The sequence below is a fragment of the Pongo pygmaeus genome, chromosome 6 (assembly GCF_028885625.2).
Source record: "Pongo pygmaeus isolate AG05252 chromosome 6, NHGRI_mPonPyg2-v2.0_pri, whole genome shotgun sequence".
NCBI lineage: Eukaryota > Metazoa > Chordata > Mammalia > Primates > Hominidae > Pongo > Pongo pygmaeus.
The window spans coordinates 9,419,838-9,437,903 of record NC_072379.2 but is presented as its reverse complement, the minus strand read 5'-3'; the positions used below and the strand labels follow the sequence as shown (position 1 = coordinate 9,437,903).

General features: G+C 54.8%; 3 protein-coding genes across 4 annotated transcripts in view; 2 read left to right on the top strand and 1 right to left on the bottom strand.

Annotated features, from left to right (window-relative positions):
* Positions 1–274, bottom strand: part of STAG3 (STAG3 cohesin complex component) — a 37,043-nt gene extending 36,769 nt beyond the window's left edge. For both annotated transcript variants that reach the window (XM_054496280.2, XM_054496281.2), the window contains exon 1: positions 68–274. The gene's annotated coding sequence lies outside the window, so the exon portion shown is untranslated. The remainder of the gene's footprint in view (positions 1–67) is intronic.
* GPC2 (glypican 2) lies at positions 231–7,570 on the top strand. The gene is made up of 10 exons (XM_054496288.2): positions 231–561; positions 1,231–1,389; positions 1,701–2,023; positions 2,791–2,871; positions 3,564–3,726; positions 4,914–5,044; positions 5,206–5,352; positions 5,455–5,594; positions 5,741–5,916; positions 6,689–7,570. The coding sequence occupies exons 1-10, from the start codon at positions 396–398 to the stop codon at positions 6,940–6,942; spliced, it is 1,740 nt and encodes a 579-aa protein (XP_054352263.1). The 5' UTR covers positions 231–395; the 3' UTR covers positions 6,943–7,570.
* Positions 7,571–8,206: 636 nt separating this feature from the next.
* Positions 8,207–17,568, top strand: GAL3ST4 (galactose-3-O-sulfotransferase 4). The gene is made up of 4 exons (XM_054496290.2): positions 8,207–8,625; positions 9,879–10,191; positions 10,359–10,662; positions 15,856–17,568. The coding sequence occupies exons 2-4, from the start codon at positions 10,067–10,069 to the stop codon at positions 16,885–16,887; spliced, it is 1,461 nt and encodes a 486-aa protein (XP_054352265.1). The 5' UTR covers positions 8,207–8,625; positions 9,879–10,066; the 3' UTR covers positions 16,888–17,568.
* Positions 17,569–18,066: the final 498 nt, after the last annotated feature.

Genomic DNA, 18,066 nt, shown 5'->3' with positions numbered 1-18,066 from the left:
CCCAGGCCCCGCCTTTTGAGCCGGATCGCCACGCCCCCGAGCGAGGCCACGCCCCTATTTCACCAACCTCCTCAGTGCCGGCCGGGTCCCGCCCCCCTGCCGAGCTTCCGCGCTACATTGGCTTAATTTCTTCCTTGCCCCCGCCCCTGAAGCCAGTTCCGAGCTATTATTGGCGGGGCCCCGCCTCGGGCCCCGCCCCCTGTCCGGCTCCCCGCTCCCATTGTCTCGGCAGATGCCGCCTGGTCCAGCTATCGTGCTCGGTATTCAGTTTTCCGGGGTACCGCTCTTTCTCTGGCCCGCGGAGCGGTCCCGCGGCCGAGTACCGGATTCCCGAGTTTGGGAGGCTCTTCTTTCCTCCTTAGGACCCACTTTGCCGTCCTGGGGTGGCTGCAGCTATGTCCGCGCTGCGACCTCTCCTGCTTCTGCTGCTGCCTCTGTGTCCCGGTCCTGGTCCCGGACCCGGGAGCGAGGCAAAGGTCACCCGGAGTTGTGCAGAGACCCGGCAGGTGCTGGGGGCCCGGGGATATAGCTTAAACCTAATCCCTCCCGCCCTGATCTCAGGTGAGGAGAAAGAGGAAGACTAGAGAATTGGGGGTGGGGGGCGGGGGCGGGGCCTCCTCATCTCACAATAACTCTCTTCCCTTTCAGAGTGACCGTTATACTAATCTTTTCATCCCACAGTAATGTCTGTTCTCCTCCTGTAACTTCCTTACCGGGATCACAATAACCCTCCTATGCACAGAATAGCGCTCCTACTCCATCCCCACCCCAGGAATCCCCTCCTCCTAATTAACACCCCCCTATGTGTTTCTTTCTTCACAGCCATGTTCTCCTCGCTGTTTCTATTAGCCCCTTCTATGAGAATACTTTATTGCTCACCAAGTAACCCCACCCTTCCAAGCCCCATTCTTCATCCCCTGGAAGCTGTTCTCCAAGTCCCTCAAGGTCTGGGGTGTGGACGTTGGGGAGGGTCACCTGAGGACACTCTGACCACTGACTTGGCCCTCAGGGCAGCTGTTAAATAGATGATCCCGTGGCTAATGGGAGTGAACTTGGGATGGATGAGGAGACAATAAGGTGGGGGATAGGGTCAGGTGGGGAAGAGAGTACAGACAATAGAAAAGAGACCAGGCAGGTATAAGAGAAGGCATAGTCCCCAGAGATAGGTGGGAAATGGAAGGGATTTTAGGATATCACTTCCCACCATTCCTTCACGTCTCCTCTGTCCAGGTGAGCACCTCCGGGTCTGTCCCCAGGAGTACACCTGCTGTTCCAGTGAGACAGAGCAGAGGCTGATCAGGGAGGCTGAGGCCACCTTCCAAGGCCTGGTGGAGGACAGCGGCTCCTTTCTGGTTCACACACTGGCTGCCAGGCACAGAAAATTTGATGGTGAGGACCTGGGGTCCCCAAACTCAGCTTCATAGCTCCTGTCGATGCTTAGGACCCCAGCAAGGCTCCTGTCCCCACTCCTTACTCCATCGGTGAAGATTCCATCCCCTCCCAGCCCGCCCACCCCCAGACTCTGTCTCCAGGGCCCTGCCCTCCCTCATTCCCTGTCTGCCCCATCTCTGAGAGTTACTCAGTTTCTGATTCACTTGTCTTTTCTCTTCTCTCCCATCCCCTCCTGCCTCTGCCTGTTCACTTTTCTCCCCATTCTCTGGCCTCACCCGCCTTCCACCTGTTCCCTGCATTTGCTGCAGAGTTTTTTCTGGAGATGCTCTCAGTAGCCCAGCACTCTCTGACCCAGCTCTTCTCCCACTCCTACGGCCGCCTGTATGCCCAGCACGCCCTCATATTCAATGGCCTGTTCTCTCGGCTGCGAGACTTCTATGGGGAATCTGGTGAGGGGTTGGATGACACCCTGGCGGATTTCTGGGCACAGCTCCTGGAGAGAGTGTTCCCGCTGCTGCACCCACAGTACAGCTTCCCCCCTGACTACCTGCTCTGCCTCTCACGCTTGGCCTCATCTACCGATGGCTCTCTGCAGCCCTTCGGGGACTCACCCCGCCGCCTCCGCCTGCAGGTGAGGGATCCTGAGGCCCGAGCTTCAACCACTTCTGACCTAGTGACCCCTGAACTGTGCACCACTCACCTCCAAACTGGTGTGCTCCAGTCACCTCTGACCTGGTGATCCCTATCCTGAGATTTACTCACCACTGCCCGACCCAGTGCCCCTTGGTCTTCTTGAAGCGGATGCCCCCGCCCCTGCCACCTCCCACTCTGTGCTCTAGTTTCACACAAACACTCACCTGCCCTTAACCTCCAGCCACCTTTGTGCCAACCCTTCCCTAATCCTAACACTTTGACTTCCTCTGGTTCAACTAACAGGAATTACGCATTCAATACACAAAAGGCATTTTCTTTTATAGTATCACATTTAGTTGTCATCATACCCCTGTGAGGTAGACAGTCATGCCCTTATTTTACAGATGAGAAAACTGAGGCTCCCAGAGGTTAAGCTTTTCAGCCAGTAAGTGGCAGAGCCATGGCTCACACCCAGGTCTTCTGGCTTCAAGTTCAGTGTTAGTTCCGATACACAATTTCTTTCTCTCTAAGCCCTGCACAACATAATCCCTCCATCTCTTCCCAAGCCTTCCTTTGTTTTTCTTTAAGACTATAATTCCTGTGGGGGCTCTTGAACCTGCCTCTCTGTGCCACCCAACACTCGACCCACTTTGAGACAACCCCACAAACCCAACCCTCACTGCTCTTGATGCAGTCTCTTGGCTCCAGTCTTGACTGACCCATAATAACTTTGTGGGTTTTCTCACCTTCTTTGCCTTCTCCCAGATAACCCGGACCCTGGTGGCTGCCCGAGCCTTTGTGCAGGGCCTGGAGACTGGAAGAAGTGTGGTCAGCGAAGCACTTAAGGTTAGAGGGGGCCTGAGTATGGGCAGGGCCCAGGGAGGGAGAGGTGGAAGTGAGAGAGACCCCACAAGGAAGAAACAGCCACCAGCCAGCAGGACAGGCCTGGGGCTCTGTCTGCCTCCAGGCCCTGGTGTCCCAGGATGAATTAGGAAGGAGGGGGCTAGAGTGAAACCTCCACTGGTCCACGATCCATGATCTCTGACCCCCTTCTCCCCTCTGTGGACCCATACCCTCCTCAGTCCCCAAGGGCCTGCTCATCTCCATAGCAGTTGGAGATGGGATACTGCCCCCGCCCAACCCCTCAGGATCCCTCAATGACTCCACTTCCCTGCTGCTGAAGGCCAGATGCCTGCCTGGCTTGGCCTCTCTCACTGCCCATCCTCTACCTGACCTCCCAGCCTCACCTTCTGACTCCTGACTGCCTCCTCCCTCCCCAGCTGTGATGGGCTCACTCTTGGCCTTTGAATCTTCCCTCCACCCCTAACTGCCTCTCTAGTTCCACCCCTCCCACGAATCAGAGTCAGCAACCCGGAACCTCCCTCCTCAGATCTGTGACAATCTCACCTGCTGCCACGTGGGGTCACCAACCCTAGGTGTGGGGTGAGGTATGTGATTTCTGTCTGTGCCCAGCACCAAGCCGGGCTGAGAGCAGCCACAACATTTGTAGAGGACACTGCCCCACTCTCTGCCCCCAGGTGCCGGTGTCTGAAAGCTGCAGCCAGGCTCTGATGCGTCTCATCGGCTGTCCCCTGTGCCGGGGGGTCCCCTCACTTATGCCCTGCCAGGGCTTCTGCCTCAACGTGGTTCGTGGCTGTCTCAGCAGCAGGGGACTGGAGCCTGACTGGGGCAACTATCTGGGTGAGGGGATTCAAGAAAGCCTGAGCCAGGCATGGTGGCTCACACCTGTAATCACAGCACTTTGAGAGGCTGAGGCAGGAGGATCACTTGAGGCCAGGAGTTGGAGCCCAGCTGGGGCAACATAGCTAGACGTCATCTCAAGAAAGAAAGAGAGAAAGAGAGAGAGAAAGAAAGAGAGAAAGAGAGAGAGAAAGAAAGAGAGAGACAGAAAAAGAAAGAAAGAAAGAAGGAAAGAAAGAAAAAGAAAGAAGGAAGGAAGGAAATAAATAAATAAATAAATAAATAAATCAGCCAGGCGTGGTAGCAGCCGCGCCTGTAGTCCCAGTTACTCCTGAGGCTGAGGCAGGAGGATCACTTGAGGCCAGGAGTTGGAGGCCCGCCTGGGCAATGTAGCTAGACCCCATCTCTACCAAAAAAAAAAAAAAAGAAAGAAAGAAATTATCAGGCATGGTGGCACACGTGCCTGTTGTCCCGGTTACTCCAGAGGCTGAGGTAGGAGGCTCCCTTGGTCCCAGGAGTTAGAGGCTGCAGTAAGCTATGATGGTGCCACTATACTCCAGCCTGAGTGAGAGAGTAAGACCCTGTCTTTAAAAAAATCCTAAAATTGGCCAGGCACGGTGGCTCATGCTTGTAATCCTAGCACTTTGGGAGGCCGAGGCAGGCGGATCACAAGGACAAGGTCAGGAGTTCAAGACCAGCTTGGCCAATATGGTGAAACCCCGTCTCTACCAAAAAAAAATATATATATATATATATATATGTATATAAATTAGCCGGCATGGTGGCGGGCGCCTGTAGTCCCAGCTACTCCGGAGGCTGAGGCAGAAGAATAGCTTGAACCCAGGAGGCAGAGGTTGCAGTGACCCGAGATCGCGCCACTGCACTCCATCCAGCCTGGGCGACAGAGTGAGACTCCGTCTCAAAAAAAAAAAAAAAAAATCCTAAAATCCTAAAATTTAAATTTAAATTTTAAAAAAGTCTGGGATGGAGGAGGGTCCTGAGTAAGGCTGGGGGTGAAATGGAGAGGGGCTCTAAAGCCAAACTGGGGGGAAACATGAGAGGGAGCTCAGGTGAGTTTCCCCCAAACACTTTGCTACTTCTCTGAGGCCCAAGTGAGGATTTTCGGGAACATGCTAATTCAGTATCACCACTCATCCCATCCTTTCTCTTTCTCTCCCTCCCTTAAGATGGTCTCCTGATCCTGGCTGATAAGCTCCAGGGCCCCTTTTCCTTTGAGCTGGCGGCTGAGTCCATTGGGGTGAAGATCTCGGAGGGTTTGATGTACCTGCAGGAAAACAGTGCGAAGGTGTCCGCCCAGGTACAGGGGAGAGAAGGGTGGAGGTGAGGCCCGGGGCGGGGACGGTGTGGGTGTCAGAGAGACAGTATAGGGGATCTGGGAAGAGACTCTGGGGTCAGAGTGGGGACGCAGTGTGGTTTCCCCCCAGGGTGACTGTGTGAGGTCTCTTCCCCGTGCCGCAGGTGTTTCAGGAGTGCGGCCCCCCCCACCCGGTGCCTGCCCGCAACCGTCGAGCCCCGCCGCCCCGGGAAGAGGCGGGCCGGCTGTGGTCGATGGTGACCGAGGAGGAGCGGCCCACGACGGCCGCGGGCACCAACCTGCACCGGCTGGTGCGTGAGATGACCAAGAGTTGGGGGCGGGGGGGGGGCCGGGGCCGGGAATGGGTGTGGGGGTTGCGCTCCAGCTCGCCCCGCCCCCTCTCGCCCGCCCAGGTGTGGGAGCTCCGCGAGCGTCTGGCCCGGATGCGGGGCTTCTGGGCCCGGCTGTCCCTGACGGTGTGCGGAGACTCTCGCATGGCAGCGGACGCCTCGCTGGAGGCGGCGCCCTGCTGGACCGGAGCCGGGCGGGGCCGGTGAGCCTCGGGGGCGTCCGGGGGGGCAGCAGGGGGCGGGGCCGCGGCCGGGAGGGGCGGGGCCGCGGCCGGGAGGGGCGGGGCCGCGGCCGGGAGGGGCGGGGCCGCGCGCGCTAGCTGGAGCCTCGGGGTTGCTCTGCTCCCAGGTACTTGCCGCCAGTGGTCGGGGGCTCCCTGGCCGAGCAGGTCAACAACCCCGAGCTCAAGGTGGACGCCTCGGGCCCCGATGTCCCGACACGGCGGCGTCGGCTACAGCTCCGGGCGGCCACGGCCAGAATGAAAGCGGCCGCACTGGGACACGACCTGGACGGGCAGGACATGGGTGAGACCCCGGCATCCCTGAGCCTGAGCCCCGCCCACTGCCCTTAAGCCTCTCCCCTCTCCTGGTAGTTCCCGCCCGCGCCTCTGCTCTTAGCGTTCATTCATTCATTCACTAATTCATTCAACGAGCATTTATTGAGCGTTGACCTCAAAGACTGGGGGTAACAGATCAATGAGGGGGTCTGTATCCTTTTGGGCCAGTAGGGGAGACACGAAAACATTCTTATAGAACAGTGGGAAGCCCCTTATAATGGGCAAAGGGCAGTGTGAAAATGGGGGAGGGGGCAACTTGGGGGAGGCTGGGAAGCCAGGGTGGTGGGTGACATTGAGCTGGCTCCGCAGGGTGGAGTTTGCCAAACAGAGAAGCAAGGCACAGACACTCATTGTTTTCTTCTCTCCTTCTATCTGTCTGTCTCTGTCTCTCTTTGTCACTCTTCCCCCACCCCTCTTCCTGGCTTCTCTCTGCTTCTGTGTACTTCTGATTTTTCTGTTTTTTCCTGTTATCCTCTCTCCCCATCTGCCTGTCTTTTTTTCTCTCTGTCTTACTGTCTCCCATCATGATCTCTCCCCGCCTATGTCTGCTGTCGAATCTCTCCGTCCTTCTCTCCCTGCCTTCCTGTCACTCATGGTCTTTCTCCCTTCCCCAACCCGGCATCCACCTGTGTCTCCCTCCCCTGCCTCTCTCTTTCTGTTTTTATCTCAATTTCTTTTCTTCCCTCTGTCTCCCTCTGCTTCTCCCTCCCATCCTGCTCTGTCCCTCTTCTTCCCTACAGATGAGGACGCCAGCGGCTCTGGAGGGGGACAGCAGTATGCAGATGACTGGATGGCTGGGGCTGTGGCTCCCCCAGCCCGGCCGCCTCGGCCTCCATACCCTCCTAGAAGGGACGGTTCTGGGGGCAAAGGAGGAGGTGGCAGTGCCCGCTACAACCAGGGCCGGAGCAGGAGTGGGGGGGCATCTATTGGTTTTCACACCCAAACCATCCTCATTCTCTCCCTCGCAGCCCTGGCCCTGCTTGGACCTCGATAACGGGGGAGGGGTGCCCTAGCATCAGAAGGGTTCATGGCCCTTTCCCCTCCTCCCCCCTCAGCTGGGCCTGGGGAGGAGTCGAAGGGGGCTGCAGAGAGGGTAGAGAAGGGACTTTGCAGGTGAATGGCTGGGGCCCCAAATCCAGGAGATTTTCATCAGAGGTGGGTGGGTGTTCACAATATTTATTTTTTCATTTGGTAATGGAAGGGGGGCCTGGGGGTATTTATTTAGGAGGGAGTGTGGTTTCCTTAGAGGGTATAGTCTCCAGCCCTCTAAGGCTGGGGCTGGTGATCAGCCCCAACAGAGAAAATGAGGAGTTCAGAGTTGCAGCTGGGGAAGGGGTTTGAAGGAAGTTGGAAGTGGGGAGGGCTGGGGGTATCTGGTCTCAGAAATGGACCAGCTGGATGCAGGGCAGGGGACTGGGGGTGCTTGAGTAGGATGTGAGACTTCGTGGGCCTGGGTTCTGTTGAGTTTTTTCAGTATCAATTTCTTAAACCAAATTTTAAAAAAAACACGGTGGGGGGTGCTCATCTCATGACCTCTGCCACCCACATCCTTCACAAACTCCATGTTTCAGTGTTTGAGTCTATGTTTATTCTGCAAATAAATGGTAATGTATTGGACCCCATGTGTGGCTTCTGTGCTGTCACCATCAGTGCCTGAGCCCTGGCTCCTAGCAGAGGTCTCAGAGCCTCTGTGACTGGCTCATTTTCTGCTGGCTTTTCACCTCCCTTGGCACCTGTCCCCAGGAGGCGGGCCTGGACAATAACCCCTGATCTCCAAATTGCCCACCCTCTGGGCCTCTGAGCATCTTCGTTTGTATAACAGGGAGAATTGTGGGGACCAAATAGAATCTGTGTGAAAAACCACCCTGTCACCTGCAAAATGCTCTTTGAACATGAGGCTTTTTTTTTTTTTTTTTTTTTTTTCAGATAGAGTCTCGCTCTTGTCTCGAGGGCGGAGTGCAATGGCGCAATCTCAGTTCACTGCAACCTCTGCCTCCCCAGTTCAAACAATTCTCCTGCCTCAGCCTCCTGAGTAGCTGCGATTACAGGCGCCTGCCACCACACTCAGCTAATTTTTGTATTTTTAGTAGAGACAGGGTTTCACCATGTTGGCCAGGCTGATCGCGAACTCCTGACCTCAAGCGATCCACCAGCCTCAGCCTCCCAAAGTGCTGGGATTACAGGCGTGAGCCACCGCGCCCAGCCACGAGGCATTATTAAGGTGACCACACCACTGCCCCCTGCCTTCAGGATGGGAGGCCTTGTTCTCTGAGCGTCAGTCTCTGGCTACCTTGCCACGTCCTTGACGATGTCTGCTTTCAAATATCACTTTCTCCTTCCTTCCTTCTTTCCGCCGCCTGAATGAATCTTTTGTTCTGTGGCAAGCCGAGAGAAAATGGAAAGATTGATTCCCAAGTGTGAAAGGGGGGTGGAAGTGGTGTCTTCCAAGAGGAGTCTGGGTGCCCTGCCGGAGAGGGGAAGATGCAGCGGGGGAGAGACCTAGAACCGCGATCAAAGCTGCAGCAGCTGCTGGGGCTGGCGGGACAAAGGGAGGAGGGAGGAGCCTGGGCGCTGAGAAAGTTCTTGGGGAAAGTTGAGCTGAGCCAAGAGTCGGGCGGTGGCTGGGATGGGCGGGAGGGCCCGGCCCGATTTCCCTTGCTGCTCCCCTTGTGGCCTGGTGAGTGGGAAGTGAAACCAAGGATAGGACCAGTGGAGGGACCCTCTAATTTATGGGAGGAGACATGAGGGGTTCATGGAACCCCAGCGGGAGCAACTGACTGGGCAGTCACCAAAGCTGGAGGGGACAGAGGGCTGGGATCTCCAATCATGGGAAGGGAGAGATGGATGGAAGGAAATGAAGAACTCTGGACAGGGGAGACGCGACTAGACCCCAGGGGCTGTGATGGGGAGGGAATTGGGGAGTGATGGCAGAGAAGGCAGGTCTCCGGGAGTAAAAGTGTGGCTTCTCTCTGCTTGGGGTTACCCCTGGCTCATCAGAGCAGGGAGCTGTCGGGGCTTGTTGGAGGGGCCGTGGTCCCTGATCGCGAGTTGTAATCTGAAGGGGCGGGGTTAGACTCCCGGTTGATTAGGAAGCTCGGGCTTCAGAAGGAACTCTGCAGTTAGTGTTTGCGCCTTTCTCCGTATCTTTGTGTCATAGTCTCTCTGTCCCTCTCTCTCTCTCTCTCTCTCTTTCTCTCTCTCTCTCTCTCCGTGTCTCTCTCTCTCTCTCTGTCTCCCTCTCCAGCCCCACCCTTTCAGTCTCCTCCGGGTGCACTGATAAGGTTGGAAAGTGGAATGGTAAGTCCAGGGATCTGGGCTTCATAAGTAGCCACACGTCTCCCCCAGCCCCTGTCACACATGGGGGTCTGCCCCGTGCTGAGACAGAGAAAAAAGAGGTGCGGGAATTTATAACCCAATGGCTCTTACCCATTGCAGTGCCACTCCTGGAAGTCCAACCTCCCTTCCTCCTGCCTGGGTTCATCCACCTGTGTCCTGTCTGATCCTCATTCCCACTGTATGGCTTCCCTTCCTGGTCCCGGGATAGGGCTCTTCATCCCCATCTGTGACAGCCAGAGGGGCTCAGGAGGAAACCAGGTTCCCGACCATGGTCTGACCTGACTGTGTTAATGAGCTGATTGATCTGATCTCTCTCTTGCTGGCTGTTTCATTCATGAGCTGGGGCTTTTTCTCTCCTTCCCTTCTAAGTCCCCGAGGCTCAGGGACAACTGTAGGTGGGGCGCTGGGGGAACTGGAGATAAGAAAGTGATAGAGCAGAGAGAGTAGCTGTGGGGCCACCTAGGAGAGTCTGGGTGTAGACAACATCCCCAGCCACTCCCCTTCCCTGAACCAGGTCTCAGCTGCAGCAGGAGAGAAGGCTGCCTCTGCCTCTCTCCTTAGACATCCCTTCTTCCCCCCTCATTTCCCTTCTAGACGCTGACAGAGGCAAAAATCTGCTAACTCAGGGGGCAGACTCAACCAAGACTGCCAGCAGGCCTGGGGAATGACCCCCCGATCTCCAACCAGCGCCTTCCGCAGCTGCACGGCTGTCTCCAGCTGTCTCTGCCCCTGTTCCTGGACCTGGCTCCATCCCTCTGTCACCTCACCCTTCCCTGTGCCACATGGGCCCTCTCTCTCCTGCCAGGACGCTGCGGCTCTGGGGACCTCGGAGCCTGGGGGTGGCTCTGGGAGTCTTCATGACCATTGGCTTTGCACTCCAGCTCTTGGGAGGGCCCTTCCAGAGGAGGTGAGTTCCCACTTTGCCCCAACTCCTTCTAGATGCCCCGCACTTGCTCTTCCCCATCCCACCTGGGGCTGGTGAGACTCCTGGGGACTCAGAAGCCTCCATGCCCTCTGTCCCTTCTACCCATTTGCTGCTGAGGAACAGGACACTCCCCCTCCGTCTCTTCCCAGGCTACCCGGGCTACAGCTCCGACAGCCCTCAGCCCCATCCCTACGACCAGCCCTTCCGTTCTGCCCACCCCGGCAGCGACTGGTGTTCCTGAAGACGCATAAATCTGGGAGCAGCTCTGTGCTGAGCCTGCTTCACCGCTACGGGGACCGGCACGGGCTGCGCTTCGCCCTCCCTGCCCGCTACCAGTTTGGCTACCCAAAGCTCTTCCAGGCCTCTAGGGTAAAAGGCTACCGCCCCCAGGGTGGAGGCACCCAGCTCCCCTTCCACATCCTCTGTCACCACATGAGGTTCAACCTGAAAGAGGTAAGGAGTGTCGGAGGGGTGGGAGGGACCAGAAACAGATGGGCTCAGGCTGACACCACCAAGGGAGGGGGCCCAGACCTGGGGGCTCCCCAGGCATCATCTCATCCTAAAGTTGGACATCGGGGTCACAAAGGTGGGGCTCCCTGCCATCCTCTCTACAGGTGCCCCTTCCCCAGTAGTTTCTGGGAGCCCAAGTCCTCCTCTCTCCTTTCTCTCTCTGGCGCTTACTCCAGTCTCTCTCTTTCACCAATGTATTTCCCTGGCATCAGTGCCTTCCCAACTCTGAGCCCCCAACTCTCCCTCCAGGTGCCCGGTGCCCCTTACCCTTCTTTTTTTAAATTATTTTTTGGAAGACAGGGTCTTACTCTGTCACCCAGGCTGGAGTGCAGTGGCACAATCATAGCTCACTGCAGCCTTGACTTCCCAGGCTCAAGTGATCCTCCCACCTCAGCCTCCTGAGTAGCTATGGCTAAGGCATGTGCCACTACACGTGGCTACTTTTTAATTTTTTGTAGAGACGGGGTCTTGCTGTGTTGCCCAGGCTGATCTCAAACCCCTGGGCTTAAATAAATAAGTAAATACTCCTGGGCTCAAGTGATCTGCTCACCTTGACCTCCCAAAGGGTTGGGATTACAGGAGTGAGCTTGCCCAGCCTGTGTGTGTGTGTGTGTGTGTGTGTGTGTGAGACAGGGTCTCACTCTGTCATCCAGGCTGGAACGCAGTGGTGCAATTATAGTTCACTGTAAACTCAAACTCCTGGGCTCAAGCGATCCTCTCACCTCAGCCTCCCAACTAGCTGGGACTACAGGTGCACGCCACCACACCTGGCTTTTTTTTTATTTTTTAATTTTTTGTAGAGATGGAGTCTCACTATGTTGCCCAGGCTGGCCTCAAACGATCCTCCCACCTCAGCCTTGCAAGTACCTAGGACAACACACCCCTTCCCTTTCTTAGCCTCCCTTCCACTGTCACACCAGGGCCCCACCTCCCCCACTGAGTTCTGACTTGTCTTCTTCAACCCCCTCACATTTTGAGGATCAGCTGTATGTTTAGCCTGGGGCTAAGCCCAGCACTTTGGGAGACCAAGGTGGGCAGATCACCTGAGGTCAGAAGTTCGAGACCAGCCTGGCCAACATGGTGAAACCCTGTCTCTACTAAAAATACAAAAATTAGCCAGGCGTGGTGGCACACGCCTGTAATCCCAGCTACTCGGGAGGCTGAAGCAGGAGAATTGCTTGAACCCAGGAGGCAGAGGTTGCAGTGAGCCGAGATCATGCCACTGCACTCCAGCCTGGGCAACAGAGCGAGACTCCATTTCACAAAAGAAAAAAAATGGCCGGGCACGGTGGCTCACGCCTGTAATCCCAGCACTTTGGGAGGCCAAGGTGGGCGGATCACAAGGTCACGAGATCGAGACCATCCTGGCTAACACAGTGAAACCCTGTTTCTACTAAAAATACAAAAAATTAGCCGGGTGTGGTGGCAGGTGCCTGTAGTCCCAGCTACTCAGGAGGCTAAGGCAGGAAAATGGCATGAACCTGGGAGGCGGAGCTTGCAGTGAGCTGAGATCGTGCCACTGCACTCCAGCCTGGGTGACGGAGTGAGACTCTGTCTCAAAAAAAAAAAAAAAAAAAACAGGAAAGAAAGATAAATAAATAAAATTGAAAATTAAAGTGGCAGAGCTGGAAGTTGAGCCCAGGTCCCTGCACTCCAAAGTTGAGGCTTCTTCCGAGGCTTGTGCATGTGTTTGTATCTGGAATGGTGAGAAGAGTATTCACTAAAGAGGTGACGCTTTCGGGAGAGGGGGGTTTATTTTACTTTATTATTTAATTTTTATTTATTTATTTATTTTGAGACAGAGTCTTGCTCTTTCCCCTGGGCTGGAGTGCAGTGGCACGATCTCAGCTCACTGCAACCTCTGCCTCCCAAGTAGCTGGGACTACAGGCACCTGCCACCAGGCCTAGCTAATTTTTGTACTTTTAGTAGAGACAGGGTTTCGCCATGTTAACCAGGCTGGTCTCAAACTCTTGACCTCAAGTGATCCGCCCACCTCAGCCTCCCAAAGTGCTGGGATTCCAGGTGTGAGCCACTGTGCCCAGCTGAGAGCGGGGGGTTTTAAAGGAAAAGGTGGATGTGGCTTGTGGTAAGGACAGCATGAGGCATTCTTAGAGGGAGCAAAACACCAGCAAGGACATGGTGGGGTGCACGTGTGTGTGTGCATGTAAGAGGGAGAACATCTGTACTGGGGGTGGAAGTTCCGCAGGGGCTGCAAAGTCACCCTTGTCGAAGCTGGAGCTGGAGAAACCAGCTGAGGACATGGGCGTGCTCTGATGGGCAGCGAAAGGCCACTGTCAGGAGTGAGGCAATGACAGTGAGCTTTGAGGTAGGTTTCTCCAGAGGCTAGGATGATGGCCTTCACTGACGCCACCATTCACTGAATACCTACCATGTTCCAGACACTTGCACATTCTTCCAGGTAAGTGTTACCCAGTTACTCAGATTTCTAGATGGAGGAATGATGGCTCTGAGACCTTCAATAACCTGCCCAAAGTCACAGAATTAGTAAATGGCAGAGTGGAATTTTATTCCGGGTCCAGATGCCAAAGACTGTTTTCTTCACTTTCCCCTCTGCCTTCAAAGAGACCTGCAGGGCCAGGCATGGTGGCTCATGCCTGTGATCCGAGTGCCTTTGGATGCTGAGGTGGGAGGATTACTTGAGCCCAGGAGTTCAAGGCCAATCTGGGCAACATAGCAAGACCCCGTCCCTACAAAAAAATTAAAAATTAACAGGGCATGTTGGTGTGTGCCTGTAGTCCCAGCTACTCAGGAGGCTGAAATTGGGGAATCCCTTGAGCCCGAGTTTTCAAGGCTGCAGTGAGCTATGATATGCTGCCTAGGTGACAGAGCAAGAAGACACTGTCTCTTAAAAAACAGTAAGAAGAAAATAAACACTGAAAAGCTAAGATACTCATTTCCTGTCCTCCCCCTCAAAAAAAAAAAAAAAAAAAAAAAAGAGAGTTCACAGGCTGCTATTCAGGTGTGCCATATTTGCAAAGCCGATTGAGGAACACCATGACAGACAGAAGTCAGATTCAATGATGGAAGTCATTTTTGGAGGCAGAAACCCTTCAAGGAGACCAGGAGCTAGGTTCTGACCGCATCAGCCTGCAGGGCTGCGTTAGGGTGTGGTGCAGCCTGATCTCCACCTTCATTCTTGCAGAGCGGTGTAGTCACATGTCCCAGCCCTCAGGGCAGCATCCTACCAGGCAGCCGTGGCTTCCCAGTGCCCCGGCCCAGGGTGTCTTTTGTCCTCTGGGATGCCCAGGAGCCCCTGAAGTGCTTTACCCCTCAGCCATTCTGGGCCTGGCCTGCCCACCTGCTGCCTATGCCCGAGATAGCATTATAGTTGCTCCTTTGCTGCCAGTGATGCCCCCTCCCAGGCACTCAACAGGTTTTTGCTGGAGAAATGAGTACAAAGGTTGGTTCCTAGAGGTTTTACTGACCAAGGCAGACAGAAATGCCCAAGGAAATTAATGTTCTCCAGGAGTTTCCTATCCTCCAGGTTTCCGTCCCTCCCTTCTTTCTTTTTTTTCCCTTCCTTTTCCTCCCCTCCCCTCCCCTTTAAAATTAGTGTCCGGCTAATTTTTAAGTTTCTGGGATACATGTGCAGAATATGCAGGTTTGTTACACAGGTATACATGTGCCACGGTGGTTTGCTGCACCTATCAACCTGTCATCTAGGTTTTAAGCCTTGCATGCATTAGGCATTCATCCTAATGCTCTCTCTCTTCCTTTGCCCCAACCCCCTGACAAGCCTCTCCCTTCCCCCCTCCCCCTCCCCCTCCCCCCTCCCCTCCCCTCCTCTTCCCTTCCCTCCTTCCCCTTCTCGCTCTGGCTGCTTTTTTTTTTTTTTTTTTTTGAGACAGAGTCTCACTTTGTCGCCCAGGCTGGAGTGCAGTGCCGCGATCTCGGCTCACTGCAACCTCTACCACCCAGCTTCAAGAGATTCTCCTGCCTCAGCCTCCCGAGTAGCTGGGATTACAGGCACCTGCCACCACGCCCGGCTAATTTTTATAGTTTTAGTAGAGATGGGGTTTCACCATCTTGGCCAGGCTGGTCTTGAACTCCTGACCTTGTGATCCACCCACCTCAGCCTCCCAAAGTGCTGGGATTACAGGTGTGAGTCACTGCACCCGGCCCCTTTCTTTCAAGGCAGGGTCTTGCTGTGTTGCTCAGGCTTGTCTTGAACTCCTGGGCTCAAGCAATCCTACCACCTCAGCCTCTTGAGTAGCTGGGACTACAGATGTGCACCAGGATACCCTGCTAATTTATTTTTATTTTTATTTTAAGTTCTGGGATACATGTGCAGAACATGCAGGTTTGTTACATAGGTACACATGCGCCCTGGTGGTTTGCTGCACTGATCAACACATCATCTAGGTTTTAAGCCCTGCATGCATTAGGTATTCGTCCTAATGCTCTCCCTCCCCTTGCTCCCCACCCCGACAGGCCCCAGTGTGTGATGTTCCCCTCCCTGTGTCCATGTGTTCTCACTGTTCAACTCCCACTTACTTATGAGTGAGAACACGTGGTGTTTGGTTTTCTGTTCCCGTGTTAGTTTGCTGGAGTAGGTTAGTTTGCTGAGCATGATGATGGCGTCCAGCTTCATCCACGCACCTGCAAAGGACATTATCTCATTCTTTTCTATGGCTGCACAGTATTCCATGGTGTATATGTGCCACATTTTCTTTATCCAGTCTATCATTGATTGCCCTGCTAATTTTTTTAGTTTTATTTTTGTAGAGACAGGGTCTCGCTCTGTTGCCCAGGCTGGTCTTGGCAACATAGCAATGCTCAAGCCATGCTACTGCCTCAGCCTCCCAAGTAGCTGGGACTACAGGCACACAAAACATGCCTGGCTCCATGCTCCAGGTTTCTTCGTATGTTTTATCTCATGTATCTTTCATAATCACTTGGGAAAGTATGATTATCCCCATTTGCAGATAAGCAAATTGAGTCTCAGAGATGTTAAGTAACTTACCACACAGCAGGTGATGGAAGCTGGGGATTCCTAGCAGAGCTGGGAGAAGGAGGTTTGAGGAGACTGGGTCAGTGGACACATGGCTTGTGCATACTTATGCATACCTTCTCCCCAGCCCAGTTCTCTCTCTTCTGTCTTCCCTCCTCTGCAGGTACTTCAGGTCATGCCTTCTGACAGCTTCTTTTTTTCCATTGTCCGAGACCCAGCGGCTCTGGCTCGCTCTGCCTTCTCCTACTATAAATCCACCTCATCAGCCTTCCGCAAGTCACCATCCTTGGCTGCCTTCCTGGCCAATCCTCGAGCCTTCTACAGGCCTGGGGCCCGTGGGGACCACTACGCTCGCAACTTACTATGGTTTGACTTTGGCCTGCCCTTTCCCCCCGAGAAGAGGGCCAAGAGAGGGAATATTCATCCCCCCAGAGACCCCAACCCCCCACAGCTGCGGGTCTTGCCTTCTGGTGCTGGCCCTCGAGCCCAAACCCTCAATCTCAATGCCCTCATCCATCCTGTTTCCACTGTTACTGATCATCGCAGCCAGATATCAAGCCCTGCCTCTTTCGATTTGGGGTCTTCATCCTTCATCCAGTGGAGTCTGGCCTGGCTGGACTCTGTCTTTGACCTGGTCATGGTGGCTGAGTACTTCGATGAGTCATTGGTTCTGCTGGCAGATGCCCTGTGCTGGGGTCTAGATGACGTGGTGGGCTTCATGCACAATGCCCAGGCTGGACGTAAGCAGGGCCTCAGCACTGTCAGCAACAGTGGACTGACTGCGGAGGACCGGCAGCTGACTGCACGGGCCCGAGCCTGGAACAACCTGGACTGGGCTCTCTATGACCACTTCAACCGCAGTCTCTGGGCACGGATAGAGAAATACGGCCAGCGCCGGCTGCAGACAGCTGTGGCCAAGCTCCGGGCTCGCCGAGAGGCCCTAGCGAAACATTGTCTGGTAGGGGGTGAGGCTTCTGACCCCAAATACATCACTGATCGCCGGTTCCGCCCCTTCCAGTTTGGGTCAGCTAAGGTTTTGGGCTATATACTTCGGAGTGGATTGAGCCCCCAAGACCAAGAGGAGTGTGAGCGCCTAGCTACCCCTGAGCTCCAGTACAAGGACAAGCTGGATGCCAAGCAGTTCCCCACTACCATCTCACTGCCCCTCAAGACTTCAAGGCCACTCTCCCCATAAACATCAGACTACAGATTTAGGTGGAAGAGCTTCCATGTTTGAAGGGCACATGTGATGAGTGGGGGGCAGCAAGATGCCATTTCTACATCTCCCAGAAGGGATGAGTCTTTGTCCTGATACAAGCCCCCTCTTCGCTGGGCTCCCAGCAGTGCTTCCCTCCTCCACCCTCCACTCATTTTGTTCTTTCCCCCCAACTTTTTTTTTTTTTTTGAAACTGAGTCTCGCTCTGTCCCCCAGGCTGGAGTGCAGTGGCATGATCTCGGCTCACTGCAACCTTTGCCTCCCAGGTTCAAGCGATTCTCCTGCCTCAGCCTCCTAGGATTACAGATGCATGCCACCATACCCGGCTAATTTTTATATTTTTAGTAGAGATAGGGATTCAACACGTTGGTCAGGCTGGTCTTGAACTCCTCACCTCAGGTAATCCACATGCCTCTGCCTCCCAAAGTGCTGCCATTACAGGCGTGAGCCATTAGGCCTGACCTCCCCTTCCCCTTTCCTGCCCCAAGGCAGATCCACATCACCAAAGCTCCCTAGAGAGGCAAAAGATGGAGTGAGCCACAGAAAGTTTGGGGCGTGGTGAGTTGGAATGATACGTCCATTTCTCTACGAAATATTTGCTACTAGACTGTTCGTTTCTCTCTGAAATGTTTGTTGAATGAATAAATAATTTGAAACTTCTACTTGATTTATGGAGGGTGGAAAGGGGAAGAGGGATGGAGAATCTTCCTGGGAGAAGTGGGGTTGGAAGGGGTTTTTTTTTCGAGACAAGATCTCACTCTGTCACCTAGGCTGCAGTCCAGTGTCCCAATCATAGCTCACTTCAGCTTCAAACTCCTGGGCTCAAAGGATCCTCCTGCCTTCTAAGTAGCTGGGAATACAGGCGCGCGCCACCGCACCCGGATAATTTTTAAATTTTTTGCAGAGAGGAGGTCTTGCTATGTTGGCCAGGGTGGTCTTGAACTCCTGGCCTCAAGCGATCCTGCCGCCTCGGCCTCCCACAGTGCTGGGATTACTGGCGTGAGCCAAGCCGCCTGGCCGACGGGGTCTTCCATTTCTTTTCCAAGAAGCCTGGCCGCAGCCCCTGCCTGCATTCTCGCAGCCTCGGAGCAGCGGGACCCCGCCCCCTCCTCCACGGTCCGGGCACCCGCAGATTCCGGGGCCTCGGCGGCCACGCCC

What these genes read in the sequence shown, in the direction of transcription:
- GPC2 (XM_054496288.2), top strand. Translation starts at nt 396, where the DNA reads ATGTCCGCGCTGCGACCTCTCCTGCTTCTGCTGCTGCCTCTGTGTCCC. An exon ending in CAGGCACAGAAAATTTGATG is followed by an intron (nt 1,390 to 1,700) that starts GTGAGGACCTGG and finishes CATTTGCTGCAG; the next exon opens with AGTTTTTTCTGGAGATGCTC. An exon ending in GTGCGAAGGTGTCCGCCCAG is followed by an intron (nt 5,045 to 5,205) that starts GTACAGGGGAGA and finishes CCCGTGCCGCAG; the next exon opens with GTGTTTCAGGAGTGCGGCCC.
- GAL3ST4 (XM_054496290.2), top strand. Translation starts at nt 10,067, where the DNA reads ATGGGCCCTCTCTCTCCTGCCAGGACGCTGCGGCTCTGGGGACCTCGG. An exon ending in GGAGGGCCCTTCCAGAGGAG is followed by an intron (nt 10,192 to 10,358) that starts GTGAGTTCCCAC and finishes GTCTCTTCCCAG; the next exon opens with GCTACCCGGGCTACAGCTCC. An exon ending in TGAGGTTCAACCTGAAAGAG is followed by an intron (nt 10,663 to 15,855) that starts GTAAGGAGTGTC and finishes CCTCCTCTGCAG; the next exon opens with GTACTTCAGGTCATGCCTTC.